Source organism: Bos mutus, chromosome 11 (genome assembly GCF_027580195.1).
Source record: "Bos mutus isolate GX-2022 chromosome 11, NWIPB_WYAK_1.1, whole genome shotgun sequence".
In the NCBI taxonomy this organism is placed as follows: domain Eukaryota; kingdom Metazoa; phylum Chordata; class Mammalia; order Artiodactyla; family Bovidae; genus Bos; species Bos mutus.
In genome coordinates this window covers 69,052,902-69,071,157 of record NC_091627.1, presented here as the reverse complement: position 1 = coordinate 69,071,157, position 18,256 = coordinate 69,052,902, and the positions used below count along the sequence as shown (strand labels likewise).

Below are 18,256 nucleotides of genomic sequence, written 5' to 3'. Positions count from 1 at the left end.
TTCTGGATTTCACACGGTCACGCAGTGGGTTCCTTAGAAACCCTTCCTTTGCTCTGCCTCTTCTCTAGCAAATAGTGGCTCTGGAGGGCTTCCCAGAAATGCTGCCTGCCTGCTTGCTTCCTAGTCTGTCTAGACTCTGTACTCTGCTGAGGGGTGGGCAGTTCCACTCAGCTGCCAGGTAGGGGTCAGCCAAATACACAGAGACCTTGACCATGAGTATCTCAAAGTCACGTACTGTCCTGCCCTGCCCGTGTCTTCCTGCCATGCGTCTGTGCTGGTTTCAGGTTTCCCAGCACGCCCGTCCAAAACTCTCTGGAAGCCTCTTGTCGATGACTGAATAAAGTTTTCATCTGAGACACCGATGCCCCTTGCGTGACCTCAGAAAGTTCATGCGGCTTCCCACGTCGCATAAGGTATTCCCTGCGAGTCGCTGAGAGGATGGAAAGTCTCTCCCTCTCTCGGTGCTCCCACGGAAGCTATTTTTGCCAGGCTGTGGCTCATGCCCTGAAAATGGAAGCTGGTCTCTGGTGCCAGCCTGGGCTTCTCACTGCTTGTCAGGACTCCCCGGACGTGAACAGCTGCTCTCACCGCACTCTCAGCCTTCCCTACCTCACTCTCAGGGTGGTGTGGCTTGGTTGCCACTCTGAAGAGCTTTCAATAGAGACTAATAAATTGGGTTCTATTTATTTGGTTATGTTTGGCTTTTTAAAAGTTTGACCTACTGTAATAAGTTCAATATATATGGATTTAATTTTATTTTACTTTTTCAGATATAACCTGAAGGTTGTTTAGTTGTGGAACGTTTTTGGGGGGTTATATTTGTTTAAAAGGAGCTAACTTTGGTTTTATGTGTGTGTGTGTGTGTGTTTTTTTTTTAAGGTGACTTGTCAACCTGTTTATTGTATTTTTTCAGTTTGTGTTCTTTATTTTTGGGAGTTTTGTTTTTTCCTTTCTCTTTGAGCTCACTTTGTTTTAACATCAATTTACTTGAGTGTTTCTAGTGTTAGAAATTGTCTCCAGTGTCCATGACAGAAACTGTTGCTTTGCTTTTAAATCTTCCTTGCTGCCCCAGGATCATAAGAAGGCCCTTGCTTGTCTGTCACAACCTGGACTGTGGTAAAAAAGGCGCTGAGGGGGATGACCCGGGAGACACTTGATCTCAAATGTCAGCCAGACTCACCATCAGGGGTTTACACTAGATACCTGTGAAGAACAGACGTCTGACAACTAAGAGAGGCAGAAACAAGCTCTTTATCCTTTCTTAGGCTACTTTGTCAGGTGTCCAGAAATAGGTTCTATAGTTTACATTTCATTCATTTCCTCACAGACTATTTGTTGAGAACTTACAGTGAGGCAGGAAATGTTTTAGGGAAGAAAGAGAGCTAGTCCCTGCCCTCATGGAGTTTACACTCTGGAAAAATGTAGGGAAATTACTCCTCATGTGAACTGTTTCCTTTGTATCCTGTAGAAGCCTCTCTAGACAATAACATGGATGAAATAGTCCAGAAACTAGAATTACGAGACTCCGAGTCCGAGTGGGGTCATCGCTGTTTTCTGACATCGCAGGGCCAGCACGCGAGATTTAAGAAGTATGTGGGGCACAGCGCCCACGTCACCAACGTGAGATGGCTGCACAACGACTCAGTGCTGCTCACCGTGGGCGGCGCTGACACGGCCCTGATGATCTGGACGCGGGAGTTTGTGGGGACCCAGGAGAGCAAGTTGGTGGACAGTGAGGAGTCGGACACCGATGCGGAGGAGGATGGAGGTGAGCTCAGTGCCGCGTGCCTACCCTGCCTTCCTCCACCCGCTCCTGCACCATCGCAAACCAACTCTCCTCCTGTGTCTTTCTGTCGTTTGAGGCTATGACAGTGACGTCGCTAGAGAAAAGGCTATTGATTATACCACCAAGATCTATGCTGTGAGCATCAGGGAAATGGAAGGCACCAAACCGCACCAGCAAATGAAAGAAGTTTCGGTGGAGGAAAGGTATGCTGTCTCCAGGTCTGCTTGCACTTGTGATGCCTGATGACAAGAAACTCATTGAAACCACAGTGTGTTTTCTTTGCCCCCAAAGTTGCTACTTAAGCCTGTCTTTATTTATGTGTATGCACAGTCTTCACCTGTACACAGGCTTGAGCTGAGGGAAGTTTCCCACAGCCTTCAATATGAGGGGAGGGTGGGTTACAGTTTGCAGAAGTTGTTTATGGAAAATGAATTGATGAGACATGAGATTTGATGAGACTACCAGGCTTCCCTTTGCCTAGAGAGGTTGTCAGGACAGCCCAAACCTATCTTGAATGTGAATGTGATGGCTCATGGCGGGGAGCATGCTGACCTGGGAGGTAGAAGGGAAAGCAGGCTTCTAAAGTCCTGGAGGAATACTTGTGGGCTCTGAAAAATAATCTTCCATTCTGCCAGAGTCTCTGCACTACACCCCTCTACTTGGTGTGCCTTCTCTTAGCGTGTCTTCACCCGCCCAGATTTGTTCAGGCTTGTCTGATCATTCCAGGCCTAGCCGAAGTGATTTCGTTGCTATGGATCCTCTGTGTAGAATGAGAGTTTCTGTTTTTATTTTGGGCCTTTCTGATGTGCTATTGTAAGTCTTGGTAAAACACTTTAGCATTTCTTTTTTAAAAAAGTTCATAATTACTACAATTACTTAATCTGCCATATTCATATTAAGGAGGATAAAGAGTGAATAAAAACTCTAGCATGTAAACAGAATTTCATGGATCTCAAAGATGTTTAAGAATTCTATGTGGGCTCTTTCCATTGACATAGGTTCAGTGTTCACAAGAACCCTGGTTCCATGATGTATTATTAATAGGATTCAAATTGTTTTGCATTTATTATGGCTTCCCTGGTAGCTCAGTCAGTAGAGACTCTGCCTGCATTGCAGGAGACCTGGGCTTGATCCCTGAGTCGGGAAGATCCCCTGGAGAAGGAAATGGCAAATCACTCCAGTATCCTTGCCTGGAAAATCCCATGGACAGAGGACCCTGGTGGGCTGCAGTCCATGGGATCACAAAAAGTTGGGCACAACTGAGCAAATAACACTTTCACTTTCATGGCTTTCTGAATAGTAATAGATATTTAATAAACCTGTTCTATTACCTTTTACTATTAGGTGGAAATTTAAATACAAAGAAATAAAATAGCATTTCCCCTCCTGCTTCAGTCCAGTGCCAGATGTTAAAATAAGCCTGATAAATGGTGGGTGTGCTACAGGCAAGAAGATTGAACTGATGCAAAAAATTCCTAATTCTTCCCTAGCATCTTTGTTAAATGTTACTAGGGGGGTCAGAGTTCTCTTTTGATTAAAAATTTTAGAGATTTTTCTGCAATAATCTGTAAATTATCATTTATTTTGCTTGCAACATGGTTTTTTAGCGGCCACAAAGAGGAAATGTTTTTAAAGGACCTAATTCTAAGAATAAAGAAAAAATTTTAAAGTTCATAAGCACATAGTACATGAATAAGCCTCCCACCTACATGTGCTGTGCTTAGTCCCTCAGTCATGTCCAGTTCTTTGCAACCCCATGGACTATAGCCCACCAGGCTCCTTGCCCTGGGGATTCTCCAGGCAAGAATACTGGAATGGGTTGCCATGCCCTCCTCCAGGGAATCTTCCCAACCCAGGGATGAACCCTGGTCTCCTGCACTTCAGACAGATTCTTTACCATCTGAGCCACCAGGGAAGCCCTTCCCCTGACATCTAAATAATCCACTCTAAAAAACATTTGGCCTAAATTATGCATGCTTAAAAAAAAATAAGCATTACCCAACTTCTCCAATTTCGCATATAACATTATAAAATGAGTTGACTTGGCTATTATTTCAAGGTTGCTTCTGGCTGATTGCTACAACCTAGTGATTCATCATGCTGAGATTTGGACTGGCCACTAAGACATAGAAATCTAATCACATTCCTAAATCCAAACACTATAGCTAGTTTCTAACCTATAGTGAGGTTCACCTGAACCTCTTTTGGTCTTGCTGTCTCTTTGGGCAGGTCTATAAAAATCTCATACTTGCCCAGTTTAGGAAGCCGTAAGAAAGTTGGCTCAGTGGGTAAAGAATCCACCTGCAGTGCAGGAGACACAGGAGATGCAGGTTCGATCCCTGGGTCAGGAAGATCCCCTGGAGAAGGAAACGGCAGCCCACTCCAATATTCTCGCCTGAGAAACCCCATGGAAAGAGGAGTCTGGCAGGCTACAGTCCAAAGGGTGGCAAAGAGTTGGACACAACTGAGTAACTAAGCATGGCAAGAAAGGTAAAGGTAGCTGCTGCTGCTGCTGCTAAGTCGCATCAGTTGTGTCCGACTCTGTGTGACCCCATAGATGGCAGCCCACCAGGCTCCTTTGTCCCTGGGATTCTCCAGGCAAGATTACTGGAGTGGGTTGCCATTTCTTTCTCCAGTGCATGAAAGTGAAAAGTGAAAGTGAAGTTGCTCAGTCATGTCTGACTCTTAGCGACCCCATGGACTGTAGCCTACCAGGCTTCTCCATCCATGGGATTCTCTAGGCAAGAGAACTGGAGTGGGTTGCCATTGCCTTCTCTGGGTAAAGGTAGAGAGGACCCTAAAAATTTTGAGTCTTAAAATCCAGAATTTTGAAGCTGACTTACTTTCTTCATCACACAAGATTGTCGTAGATTAGCATACATAGAATTAATTTTTTTTTAATACCAACAATAAAAAATGCTTCATGGTGTTGTGAGATACAGGGGTAAGCAGTTTAGTACTTAATGCTGTTCTGTGCTTAGTCACTCAGTCGTATCCGACTCTTTGTGACCCCCTGGATTGCAGCCCACCAGGCTCCTCTGTGGGATTCTCAGGCCAGAATACTGGAGTGGGTTGCCATGCCCTACTCTGGAGGATCTTCCCAACCCAGGGATTGAACCCAGGGCTTCCGTATTGCAGGCAGATTCTTTACCGTTTGAGCCACCAGGGAAGCCCATTTTAGTACTTTACTGACATATAAAAACAAATGGGCTTCCCTAGTAGCTCAGCTGGTAAAGAATCCACCTGCAATGCAGGAGATCTGGTTCGATTCTTAGGTCCAGAAGATCCACTGGAGAAGGGAATGGCTACCCACTCCAGTATTCCGGCCTGGAGAATTGCATGGACCATATAGTCTATGAGGTCACAAAGAGTCAGACACGACTAAGTAACTTTCACTTTCACCTTCAAAAACAAATGATTCATAGCAGGATGTGATGAAGAAAACATGTAGTGAAGAATACAATTTTAAGGTATAAAGAGGGTCCAGCGGCGTAGTCAAGCCTTTTCTATAGATAGCAGCGTCTTTGATAACTTAAAGCGTCAGTTCCCAGAGGGGGCTGTAACCACTCTAGGGTTTCAGCTGCACAGCATGCTGGGAGTTAAGCAGGCCCACACCAGGAAGGGGCCAAGGGAGAAGGAGCAGTAAGTAGTGTCTGAATTAGCAGCCTTCATGGGGACAAATCAGTTCTTAATCAGAACTGAGAACAGCAGTCCCCCCAATCCTGGTCAGTAATTTAGGGGAGCTTGAATCTCAGAGACAGGACTGTAGACAGTTTCTGAACTGCAGAAGAAAGAGGTGCCAGGCAAGACAGGCATTCAGAGAATTTGTGAGAAAGCAGGATGAGACAGGGAAGGAGGGTAGCACCGGGCACGTGGGGTTGGGGGAGCTCCTCACAGTATCAGGCAGACAGCTCATCTGGGGTACAAAATGGGCTCCATGGACTCCAGCACCTGGCATGAGAGAGAGGCAAATGCTCTGGGCCTCGGATGTCGGGCCCAGGGGACCAGGCGGCACCCAGGTTCTCCCTGGGGATATTCAGGACTGTCAGCCCTGACACCACTCCCTTTGACTACTACAAGCCCTGCTGACTCAAGAGGCAGGAGTGGCCTTGACCTTCCCTTCACCATTCCCTCCTGTGTGTACCTGCAAATACCCTCCTGTGCCTGTTCTAACACCTGTGCCAAAACGTGCACCAGTAAGACTAACAGGAGATAAATACTCAAAGATCACAAGAGACCTAGGCTCAGAACACCCACTCAGGGCAAGGGACTTCTCTTGCCTCCTATCAGTGTTTCAGGCAGTTCTACATTCAGTTTACATCCCTTTCCACCTTAGAACCTGTGAGATGAGTGCAGCATCTGTCATGTTGAGAACAGTGCCTTGAAGGCAGCTGCACATTATGCATCCATCAGTTTTTAAGCAACTGAATTCCTAATTCCTAAAATTTATGATAGTCGTAGATTAAATAGCTGGGAGGCTTTGGATTATGTGTTTCAGTATAATTCTATAACCTTGTGAGTTCCTATTTTTCAAAAGCCATATGATCTTCAGATTCAGCCTTTTGAGGGGTGGGAAAGCTGAGAGAAATGGTAAATGCTTTCAAAAGAAATACTAGGCTACCCCTATTGATACATAGTCCCTTCCAGGTGTTCCCCGAGCATCCTGGCCCCTTACTTCAGCTTTGCTCTGGTGCACTAGGTGCGTGGCCTCCTTGGTCCCGCCACACCTGTCTAGCCAGCCCCCAGTCTTGGTAAGCTGTTGGGTCAGCCTTCCACTCAGCAGTCACATGTGGCACATGGCTGAGGGAAGTCTAGAAGTCTCATCTAGCACTCAGAATGCGTACTCATCTTTGGTTTTCCTGTCCCAAGCGGGGACTCTGGTCTCTATTGAAGGCACATCAATTTGTTCCCCCAAATGACTGGATATTGCTTAAATTATTGTAGACCTAAAATGAAAAAAACTGACTCTTTTTAAAGTCATGAAGTTATATTGATATTTTAAATGTAAGTCTTTTTCTGCTTTCTTTTAATAGAAGTTTTTTTTTTTCCCTGTCTTTGATGTGTTATATGTTGGATAGTCTTGTCTAAAACATCAGAAATCTTTCTTTTCTGGTTTTGATTCTTGGCTCAAGCTCCCTGAAGTTGGCTTCAAAGACCATAAAAATATAGGACTTCTGGTATCTTAGATAGAATTTCATAAGATTGGTAGGCAGTGACAAAAATAACCTAAATCTTTCACACTTGGTCTGAACTCCCTGTGTCATCTGTGGCCTCAGCAAGAGAGAGAGAGACTCTGAAAAGGAAGTCATTCGGGGAGAGCTTAGTGAAAGGACAACGATGTGGGCAGCATTTAAGAAGGTGGTGTGGCACCTCGGCAGTAATGACGACTGGAAGGGCAAGGGCAGGAAGCTGTTGCCAGGTATGGAGAAGGTGGCTATAGGAGCAGGCCACCTTCCAGGAGACCTGAGAGGAGGGTTGAAGGTAATTAATCTGAGTCCCTGAAAGCAGGTGTTGAGGGAATGGATGCCTCAGCTGCGTTCTCTCCTCGCCTGCTGGCCTCCTGCTGCCTCTCTTTAGCTGAATGCAGTCTGTGCCTGAAGGGCAAGGCCGTGCCTTGATGCAATCTATGGCAGGCAGCCATGGAGGGCAGAGAGCAAAACAGAAGGGTAGATGGGAGATACGGAAGGACGCACGGAAAATACCCGCCCATTCTCCTTGAATATTTTTCTTATGGAAACTAGTATCATTATCACTAAAGAGAAATTCAGGCCACTTTAATATTGAACAGCAATTACTGCCCTTTATAAATGCTTCTGGATATGTACAGGTATTTATTGCCTAATATTATAACAAAGAAGTCAGTAAATACAATAAATACATCCAAATCAATATCAAGAATTATTAGAGACACTTAAAACTTTACCTAATTTAAGTGGAACAGTTTTGATGAGCCATAGTTTTTACATCACTGTCTAGGAGTACCACAAGAATCGACTCATTAGAGATGAGAATTACAGCTTTTTAAAATCAATAACATTTCAACATCGTTGGCCCATCTCCAGAGATTTTTATTTTCACATTAAGACAAAATCAAGAAATTAGAAACTTAAAACTATAGAATTGTTTGGTATCAATATCCAGTCTTTAGTACAGATCAAAATTATCATGCAACCTGTTTTGCATCCCGTGGTAACTGGGTGATCACCACAGAGGTGAATCACAAAAGGCATTTTGTTACTTTCTAGATAGGCTCTAACAGTATCTCCAGATGTGTGGGGTACCGTCTTTTATTAAAATCCAAATATGCCGACCACACATTAGTCTTCCCAGTGGTACTCAGTGGGGCCATGTCCCCACCTTTTCCTCACTTCACTGCTTAAATTAACCATCTGCATGGGGAATAGTAATAATGGAGGTTCTTATTTAATATATTCAGTTGGAACCTGCATTCACACAAAACCCCAAATTTATGATGAAAGAAAAAATAAATACAAATTGAATTATTTTTATGGAAATTGGCATTAAAGTATTTACTAACTTTTATTTTTCTAAGTGGATGTAATAGTTAGCTTAGGGATTGTTTTCTCAATGCACCTGAATCAGCAGTCTGTATTTTTTCAGGGTCCTTTATTAACGAGCACTGAGGCTTGCAGCTTCTGGGGCTCTGTCCAGGGATGAATGAAAGAATGTGGGACTTAACCCTTTCTGTTTCTGCACCATCTTTATAGCATCATCTTGCCTATTATAGCATTTTCCACCTTTTACTAAAAGAAGGAGAGACTCAAACCCTCCAGTCTTGTTTCCTCACCTCAGAAGCTGTATAACTTATAGTCACAAATTACAAATCAAAATACCATACTAAAGCATATTTTTTCTTCTATCAGAAAGGCCTTGGGCTTCCTGCTAGCATGTCCTGTTTATCTCAGACTGGCAAGGTCATTTTTCTAAAAAAAAAAAAAAAAAAAATCTGAATTAGAAAAGTTAGTTTTTAACACTTAAATTGTCTTAGCACCAGTTTGATGTAGTTTACTTATAAATTATGGATAACTAGAAACTGTGTGTGTGTATGTATTATAACTTCTTTGTCCATTTCCTTCATTGATGGGCACTTAGGTTGTTTCCATGCCTTGGCTACTGTAAATAATGCTTGTGAATATAGGGGTACAGTTATATTTTCAGTTTAGTATTTTTCATTTCCTTTAAATATTCCAGAAGTGTAATTGCCAGTTCATTTGGTAATTCCTATTTTTAATTTTTTGAGTCTTCTCCATACTTTTTTCCATAGTGGCTATGCCAGTTTTCATTCCCAGTGCACAAGGACTCCGTTTTCTTCACATCCGTGCCAGCATTTATCTTTTTGGTGATGGACATTCTAATGGTCATGAGGTGGTACCTCATTGTGGTTTTAGTTTGTATTTCTCTAACAACTAGTGATGTTGAGCATCTTTTCATGTACTTATTGTCCTTCCATGGATCTTCTTTGGAGAAATGTCTATTCAGGTCCTGTGCCCATTTTTAGATTAGATTATTTGGGGTTTTTTGCTTTTGAGTTGTATGAGTTTTATAATATATTTTGGATATTAACTCCTTATCAATATATGGTTTGCAAATATTTTTCCCATTCCATAGACTGTCTCTTCACTTTGTTGATGATTTCTTCTATTGTGCAGAAGCTTTTTAGTTTACTGTAGTTCTGCTTGTTTATTTTTTATTTTGTTGCTTGTTCTTTAGATGTCATATCCAAAAACTCATTACCAAGACTTGTATCAAAGAGTTTTGTTCCTGTGTTTTCTTCTAAGAGTTTCATGGTTTCAGGTCTTACTTTTAAATGTCTTTAATCCATTTTGAGTTAATTTTTGTGAGTGGTGTAAGCTATGGGTCTGGTTTCATTCTTTTACATGTGAATGTCCAGTTATCCCAGAACCGTTTATTGAAGAAACTGTCTTTTCTCCATTAAGTACTCTTGGCTCCCTTGTCAAATATTAGCTTATTGTATATGGTTAGGTTTGTATCTGGTCTCTTGATTCTGTTCCATTGGTCTATTTGTCTGCTTTTATGTTGCTACTATATTTTTTCTGATGACTATAGATTTATAGTATATTTTGAAGTCAGGAAGTGTGATGCCTCCTACTTTACTCTTCTTTCTCAGGATTTCTTTCACTAATCTGGGTCTTTTGTGGCTTTGTACAAATTTTAGGAGTGTATCTTCTACCTCTTGTAAAAAGAAATGCCACTGGAATCTTGATAGGGATGCATTAAATCTGTAGATGACTTTTGTAGTAGTGGCAATTTAACAACATTCTTCTGATGCATGAACATGACGCACCTTCCACTGATTTGCTTCTTCTTTAATTGCTTTTATCAGTCTCTCATAGTTTTCAGAGTAGAGATTTTCACCTGCATAGTTAAATTTATTCCTAAGTATTTTGTTTTTGGTGCTCTTGTAAATGTGCTTGATTTCTTTCTTTCTCTGAAAGTTTGTCGTTAGTGTATAGAAACACTACTGATTTTTCTCTGGTAATTTGTATCATGTAACTTTACTGAAATCATTGATTAGATTTAACAGGTTTATGATTATCTTTAGGATTTTCTATATATAAAATCATGTTATCTAAAAATAGAGATAATTTATCCAGTTCTGATACTTATGTTTCTTTTTCTTACCTGATTACTCTAGCTAAGACTTCCAGCTGTGTTGAATAGGAATGGTGCAAGTGGCACCCATGTCTTATTCCTGATCTTAGAGGAAAAGGTTTAACCTTTCATCATTAAGTATAATATTCGCTATGGGCCTGTCTTATGTGGGCTTTATTTTGTTGAGATATGTTCCTTCTATTCCTAATTTGTTAAAAGTTTTTATTATGTGTGGATGTTGAATTTTGTAAAATGCTTTTTCCATGCCTATTGAGATGATCATTTATTTCTTTCCTTTCATTATATTAACATGATGTATCACATTGCTTGACTTGCATATGTTGAACCATCCTTGCATCCCCAGGATAAATCCCATTATTCATGGTGAATGATTCTAGCAATGTGCTGCTGAATTCAGTTTGCTAGTATTTTATTGAGAATGTTTACACCTGTATTCATCAGAGATTTTGGCCTTTACTTTTCTGGTAATGTCCTTTTCTGTTTTTGGTATCAGGTTAATGCTGGTCTCATAAAATGAGTTTGGGAGTATTCTTTCCTCTTCAGTTTTTTGGAGGAGTCCGAGAAGGATTGGTGTTAATTCTTCTTTAAGTGTTTGGTAGAATTCACCCAGTGAAGGCATCTAATTCTGGACTTTTTCTTCAGTGGGAGGGTAACCATATTTTAAAGTAGAAATCCTCACAGTTAAAATTTTTTACTTTGAAATCAGTCTCTATCTTAGCTATTTTTTAAAGCAAAAGTTAGTTGATGGCAGAGTTTGATATCAACTTTATTATCACTACCATTACCTCTCCAACATTTGAAACCTTCCACATGTTTCCATTTTCCTTGTTTTTTGGTTCTGGAATCTCTCTAACTTTTACAAAAAGAGTTGGCTTGGTGAGAGTCAGTACAACATTTAGCTGCCCTTGGATTTTTCTCTTACATCTAAAACCACAGTAAATAATCCAGGAAAGCGGCTGACTGTTTTCTGGCAAGCTTCAGACAATCAGAACTGGGATTGGTGTCAGAAGTGGGATTAATGCCACTGCTTTTTCATCCTACTCATGTTTGTTGGAGGTCTGAGGATTGCCCTAAGAGTTGAACAATCACAAGCCTTTGTTATTTGCCAAATTCGATTCTCCTAAATCCCCTCATCCAACTAGGATGTCAACTCTGTGAAAGCCAAATTTCTGATATACTGCTTGATATCCAAATTGATAACAGTACCAGCACTCCATAAATACTTGTTGAATGAATGGATAAACTTCTAAACAAGATTTAGGTTGATTTCCAGTCACTGACACCCATGGATTAAATATCAGTCTGTGATTTTGTCAGCATTTTGTCTTTATATTCATAATCTGTCTCTAAGCAGTTGGTACCCCTGGTCCCTTCCAGCCCTCAGGTTAAAGGGTTATGCCTTTAGGCAATTGCGAACACCAGCGTTAGGTGGAGAGACCCTTACTCCTAAGCTCCATCTCTGTGGCATTGAGGATCGTTGTCCCCTTTGGCAGGGAGAGTGTGACAGTGAGTGTTTAGGAGGGATCTAGCGGGTCAGGCAATTTCCGTGCTCAGGCACGTATGCTACAAGCTTCCCTTCATGTGGTTGAATGAGTAGCGCCTCCAACAGTTCCCATGGACAGGGAGGGACTCATCCCTGGGCACCACTGGCCCATTGCAATATTCACCCACATTTGGCTGCCAGCATCTCATTAGCTTTCAGTAACCCCCACTTGTGGACCTACAGACAGATCAGGATCCTGAAGGGTGGTCTTTGTCCTCCCCCTCCCTCTAGAACCTCACTCTGGAGAGGATGGTGTGAGCACCCCTAGACAGTACTGGGTCAGGGGGAGGGCATTGTATGCTGGGTGGAATCCTTGTCCCGATCACCCAGAGTGAAGGGCAGGGAAAAGAGTATTTTCCACTCCACAGACTGCCTTCCCCCACCGGGCAACCTCGCCGCCCATCCGTCTCAGCTACTCAGCATGAGGAAACACTGGGGTGGCAGTGCCAGAGCTATTCTTAGCAGGGGATTATAAAGGAGGAATCTGCGAATACTCTTACATTAATCTTTTAGTCCCTCTGGTGCATATTCACTCCCAATCTAGGCCATATGTTCCTTAGGAAACCAAGAAGCTTTTATAAACCAAGATTAGAAGCAGATTCTGAGCCTTCTCTGAATGGTGGTCCCCTCCTCTTGGAACTGACAAGTCTTAGCACCAAATGACCTCAAAATTCCACTCTGGCACTAGCGTTCTCCAAACTTTTTCTTAAACTGTGCTCACGGCTGAATGAGAAAGGCCCTAAAGCTTATCTACTTCTACTGTCTTAACATCATTTCTGAATCAATTTGAACAGATTTATGAACTGAAGAAGAAAATCCTATGAAGAGAAGTGTACATCATGGCTATATAAAGAAATGTTAAGGGGGGTTGGTTTGTTTTGTTTTTGTGTTTTTTTGCTTCCCAAATTAATAGCTGCCTTTGATGCATAGTTCCTTAATATATGAGTCCATGGTGTCAAGATTGTTAAAAGTTCCACTGTCTTGTAAGTGTTGTCTGTCTGACTCTCAGTTTCTCAGGGGTCAGCCCCGTGTCTGTCACGGTGGCCACATGTGCCTCACTCCGTGCCTTGCACATGGTACATAGTGAGCAAATATTTCCTCAATGAGTAGACAAATGGGCACATTTATTTAACCTGCTCCTCTGCTTATTTAAGTAAATTAATGTGTTCTCAAACGGCTTACAAATCTGTTCTTTGTCAGCAAACCACTTTTACCTTCATTTTGCTAGCACTGAAGGGTGGTCTTACTATTGTGGGGAAGGTATGACCCATGAGAACTGGATGATGCCCCATCTGGCCATGGAACTGCTCTTGGTCAAATGATTTCCTATCTTCATGCCCCTTGTTCATTAGGGATTAAATTTTATTTGGTTTAAATCTATTTAAATAACCCAAGGCAAAAAGAACTGAAAGAAAAGTCTATATTATTATAGCCACCACACCTATTTTACAGACAAAGCTTCTTAGCAGATTTATAGTGAAATAAAGAATATGCTCACAAGTAGCAAAGTCTAAAAATATGGAAAGGTTTAGATTTCCCTGATTTGAAGCAAATCCCCATCTATAGGTAATCCCAGTTTTTCTTCTTACCTTTTGTGCTATATTTGGGGACAGAAGTCCACTGGGAGAAACTGCCCCAATTTAAAAAAAAAAATTGCTTTATTGAATCAGTTAATCCACATTTCAAGCTTGCTTGAGGCTTGCTGCAATGGTTAACTCCAAAACATCCTCGGCCCACGAAGCCTTCATTCCCAGAGTACTGAATGTACATGACTTATTTGCTTCTTACGTGAAGTGGTACATCCTACAGACACTTGCGTGGAGAGTTACAGTGTGTGGAATCTGAACTGCGTTCTCGGGTCCCTCCAGAACCTCAGCTCTTTTTTGCTGTTTCAATGAGTGATTTGGGCCCCCTGGTTAAGTATGCCTGCCTTATCTTTAGAAAGTATTTTTATGATCAGATTAAAGCTGTAAAAGAAATTCACTGACATAAATAGATTCATGTGGTAGATGACATTTACTTCCAATATTCAGTACTATTGGGTTGGCCACAAAGTTCGTTCAGATTTTTCTCCATTTTACAGGAAACCCCAAACAAACTTTTTGGTCAACCCAATAGAAAACTAGTAAAAGGGGGTTACCTTCCTACCTTTGCTGTAAACTAGCCTTCTGGTCTTGAACCTGTCACCAACCCACATTAGATCCATTTCCTCATCTGTAAACAAGCAGCTTGGCCTTTCAGGCCTTGGCTCTCTCAGCTCTGAAGCTCTTTAAGGAGTGAGAAGGAGAGTGTGATGGCCCACGGTTTATAAGGACTCTGGTCGTTCATCTTTTTAAATATTTAAGTATCAATTTTTCTCACTTCTTGTACAAGAACAGAATTTAATTGAGAAAAAAAATGGTAATGTTTTATGCTTCAGTGGAAATAGAAAAATCTATTGTCTTATATATAAAGAAAACATTTGGGGGACAAAAATAGTTTGTATATTAAAGAGGGTGTTTTATAATCTCAGAATACTTATAAAGACCATGGTTTGAATTCACTGCTAAAAATTCTAACAAAAATATAAAGCCACATGCTACTGAAAATACCATGCCCAGGAAAGTTGTCCCACTTCACTTAAAAAAAAACAACAACAAAAAACAGCAAGAGACTGCAGGTGCTGGTAAAAGGGAGTAACTGAGAGTGACTACTAATGGGTCGGAGAAGGCAATGGCACCCCACTCCAGTACTCTTGCCTGGAAAATCCCATGGATGGAGGAGCCTGGAAGGCTGCAGTCCATGGGGTCACTGAGGGTCGGACACGACTGAGCGACTTCCCTTTCCCTGCTGAACATGATGAAGGAGACAATGCTCCCATCCATGGTGATATTAACGAATAAACAGCCCAGCTCTCCTGGCTCTTTCCTCAGCTCCCCTGGCCTGACAGAAGCCCTTTGTCATCACTGACCAATAGCTGCTTTGTGAGCTTGTATCGAATAGTTGCTAAGAACTGACAGTCGTGCTGGCAGGTGCTGCTGAGCTTAACATCACTGAGATCTGTCAAAAGCACTTGATCCCATGGTGGAGGGACCATGAGGAGCATAAACTTTGGTACAGAGCCCTGCAGTTGCAAACAGGTTGCCTGTGAGCTAAGCTCAGGCCTCACGCTGGGAGGGTGTTTGTGTCTGTGTAGGGTGGAAAGTCTATGCTACTCCAGAGCATTTCTCTCCAAGCTAAATTCTTCTTCTTCCCTGCACCCCTTAATCCTGTGAGAGTCCTACACGCAGAGCTGCCCTGAGCAGGTAGAAGGTGGCGAGTTTCCTATTCTCTAACAAGGTGGAGAGAACTGGAGGTACAGAATCTATTAATCACTCCAAAGGCCCGTTTCTTAGTCATGTAACTCTTCTGAAAGTTTGTTAGTGATTCTTAAGGGAATTAAATGCTACCTTCATAAATGGTTTTCCCTTTTCAGATCTCTTGACTTTCTGTGTTGTTTGAAGCGAAGTAATGACTATGTAATGGATAATTTTAGGAATTGAGCCTCCCATTCATTACAAAATAGCTTGCTCACTTTTTATCACAAAGAATGGGCCAGGGTGTAAAAATGCAGAGGTGTTATAGAATGCTATGAAGTGCTGTAAAATGATTTTTTAATAGATTAACACACCTAGGAAGTCATACTTTTACAGTGGGATCTGTTGACTCAAACCCACTCACATATGGAGCTAAAGAACACATCGCAAATGGTAAGCACTTTTCTACCCAGAGGGAGTCTCTTTCAGAAGATAGTGGCAAAGTTGGGTCTTACTCTTTTAGTCAAGTGTTTAAATGTCTCTCGGATCTCCATTTAGAGGGAATGCATGCCACTAGGATCATTTACCCTCCCACTTTTTACTGTTGTGTGGTCAAGATGTGATAACTGATGTCTTTGCAGAAGCAGTTGTTAGGATGCACAATCTGTGCCCCTTGACATGATGTCCATGAGTGTATGACGTGGAGGATTGGGCTTCTTGTGGGTGTGTGGAAAGCACATTGGTGTGCTAGAGTGCCACTGTCATGCTCTGAACAGCCGTGTGCTCTAAACAGCCCCATCGACTCCTTTGAAGCTCACATCATGCCGGGCCATCTTTCCCCCTCCCAGTTCCTGTCATTTATCAGTTTCCTGTCTCTGTTCGGCTGGTGGTCAGCTGGCTGACCCCAGCTCCTGCCACGCTGCGGCTTATGTCATCACCCATAGCTCCTCTCGCTGACTTAACCTTCTCTCCTCTAGATTTCTCATTCCCAGAACACCTGACCTTCATCCTCATCAAGACACCCAATACCTAAACACCTCCATTTTTCTCTCAGCTCCCTCTCAGCTTCCCTCTTGCCTGCTTAAATGCCACCCCTCCAGTCCTCTGGGCTCTTCATCCCTGTATTTCTCCTAGCCCTCCACTCCTCTGACTAGAAGATCACATTGGTGCTGGGTGCCCTCACCAGAGTCCTTCCCATGCTCCACCCTACAAAACCATTCACTTCCTTCCTTCGTCTCAGAGGAAGTGAGTCCCTCCTATTCATGGTGGTGCTTGGGCCCTGACCTTCCTACTATCCAAGCTCCCTCATCATTTCTCGTCTTCTCTCTGTGTCCTATGCCACCTGCCCAAAACTGGATCCATGTCCTCAGCCAAGAAACACATTCCAATCTTTCCCATTCCACTCAACTCTGCTCATGAGAAAAACAATCCTTTGACGGAGTTTACACACGTATCCCACCCCCTCACCTTCCCTCCCTTCCCCCTTCTCATCCATGCCTCATCTGGCCATCCCATCTGTCTTCTGTCCCTGCTGACATAGTCACTCTAGTTCCCAATTCCAATCTACTCTCTTCATCTTGTTTAAAGGACAAACTTGTTTCTTCTGTAGTAGCATTGTTCAATAGAAATATAGTATAAGCTACAGAGGTGATTTTTCTAGCAGCCACGTTACAAAAAGTAAAAGAAATGGTGAAATTTAATTTTAATAATGTATTTTTAACCCAATACAAAAAATATACCATTTTAACATGTCATCAATATAGAAATAATTCATTATTTTATATCTATTTTAACTATTATTTTTACTAAGCCTTCAAAACCTGGTCTGTAATTTGCAGTTACAGTACATTGCACTGTGGACAAGGCACAGTTCAAGTACTCAGCAGCCGTGCGTGGCCAGTGGTGACCATGCTGGACAGTGCAGGTTTAGATATTCTTCTTCCACTTACCCTTTGGAAACGATCTCTTCTGGCCGTCCTCCTGCCACTCCAACCGTTCCTTCTCAGGGCCCCATGTCTGCTTCCTCTTCCAGCCCCTCATATGCTATTGGTGCTTAGGATTTCACCTTTGGCCATTCTCTTTTTTCACCTTACACCCTCTCCCTGATTCATATATCCCACCTATTGGCTATGATTCCTAGTGTTGTATGTCTGAGTCCCACCTCTCAGTTGAACCTCCAGCTAGAATAGCCAACCCACAGACGTCCAGAGTTTGACAAGCCAAAACGGAACCCCCATCTTCCCTCAAAAATCTTCTCCTGTCTCAGGCGGTGGTGCCACCATCCACGTAGACGCCAAAGCAGAAAACTGTTGTGCAACCCGAGTAGCCCTTCCTCCTTCATCCCCTAGAGCTCGTCAATTGCAATGTCCTCGAAGTCTGCGTCATCTGTATTTCTTTAACTATTCATTTGTTTCCTTCTCTACAACCACTGCTTTAGTCTGCGCCTTCACCATCCCTCTCTTGAGTTGTTGCTCTGGCCTCTGTGATAGTCTGTTCACCTTTACTTGTGCTTCCCTCTGCTCCGTTTCTTTATGCCCTCAACTTTTCACCCATATAGTAGATGACTCACCTAAAACAGCTGAGTCTGGAACTGTACCTCTATTTTGGTAAAAGGGACCGTGTTGTAGACCTCAGTTAAAAGCATTTTCAAGATGGAAGGCTCCTCTCAGGGTTGCCCATAGTTCTGCCTGATCCCCTTCTTTCAACTCCACTTCTTCACTGAGCAGCTCTACAGACTGTTCTGGAAGACAAATAAATATTGGATTGGCCAAAAAGGTCATTTGAGTTTTTTCCATTTGATCTTATGGAAAGATCTACATTTGACAGAATCCAGTTCCTTTTGTTTTAAAAATAGTTCTCATGGCTTTGGAGACTTTTCCTAAACCTGCACCTATCCTAGAGCAGTGGCTCTTAATTAATCCCTCTCTCAGTCTTAACCTGTCTCTCTCATACTACAGACATCTTTGAAAATATGATTAAAGCATACCTCTTTTCCCT

At 42.4% G+C, this 18,256-nt stretch overlaps 1 protein-coding gene across 1 annotated transcript in view; it reads left to right on the top strand.

The window, feature by feature from the left end:
* Positions 1 to 18,256, top strand: part of EML6 (EMAP like 6) — a 286,960-nt gene that overhangs the window by 245,875 nt on the left and 22,829 nt on the right. Inside the window, 2 exon segments of the mRNA XM_070379563.1 lie at positions 1,567 to 1,768; positions 1,863 to 1,989. Coding sequence (XP_070235664.1) covers positions 1,567 to 1,768; positions 1,863 to 1,989 — 329 coding nt within the window.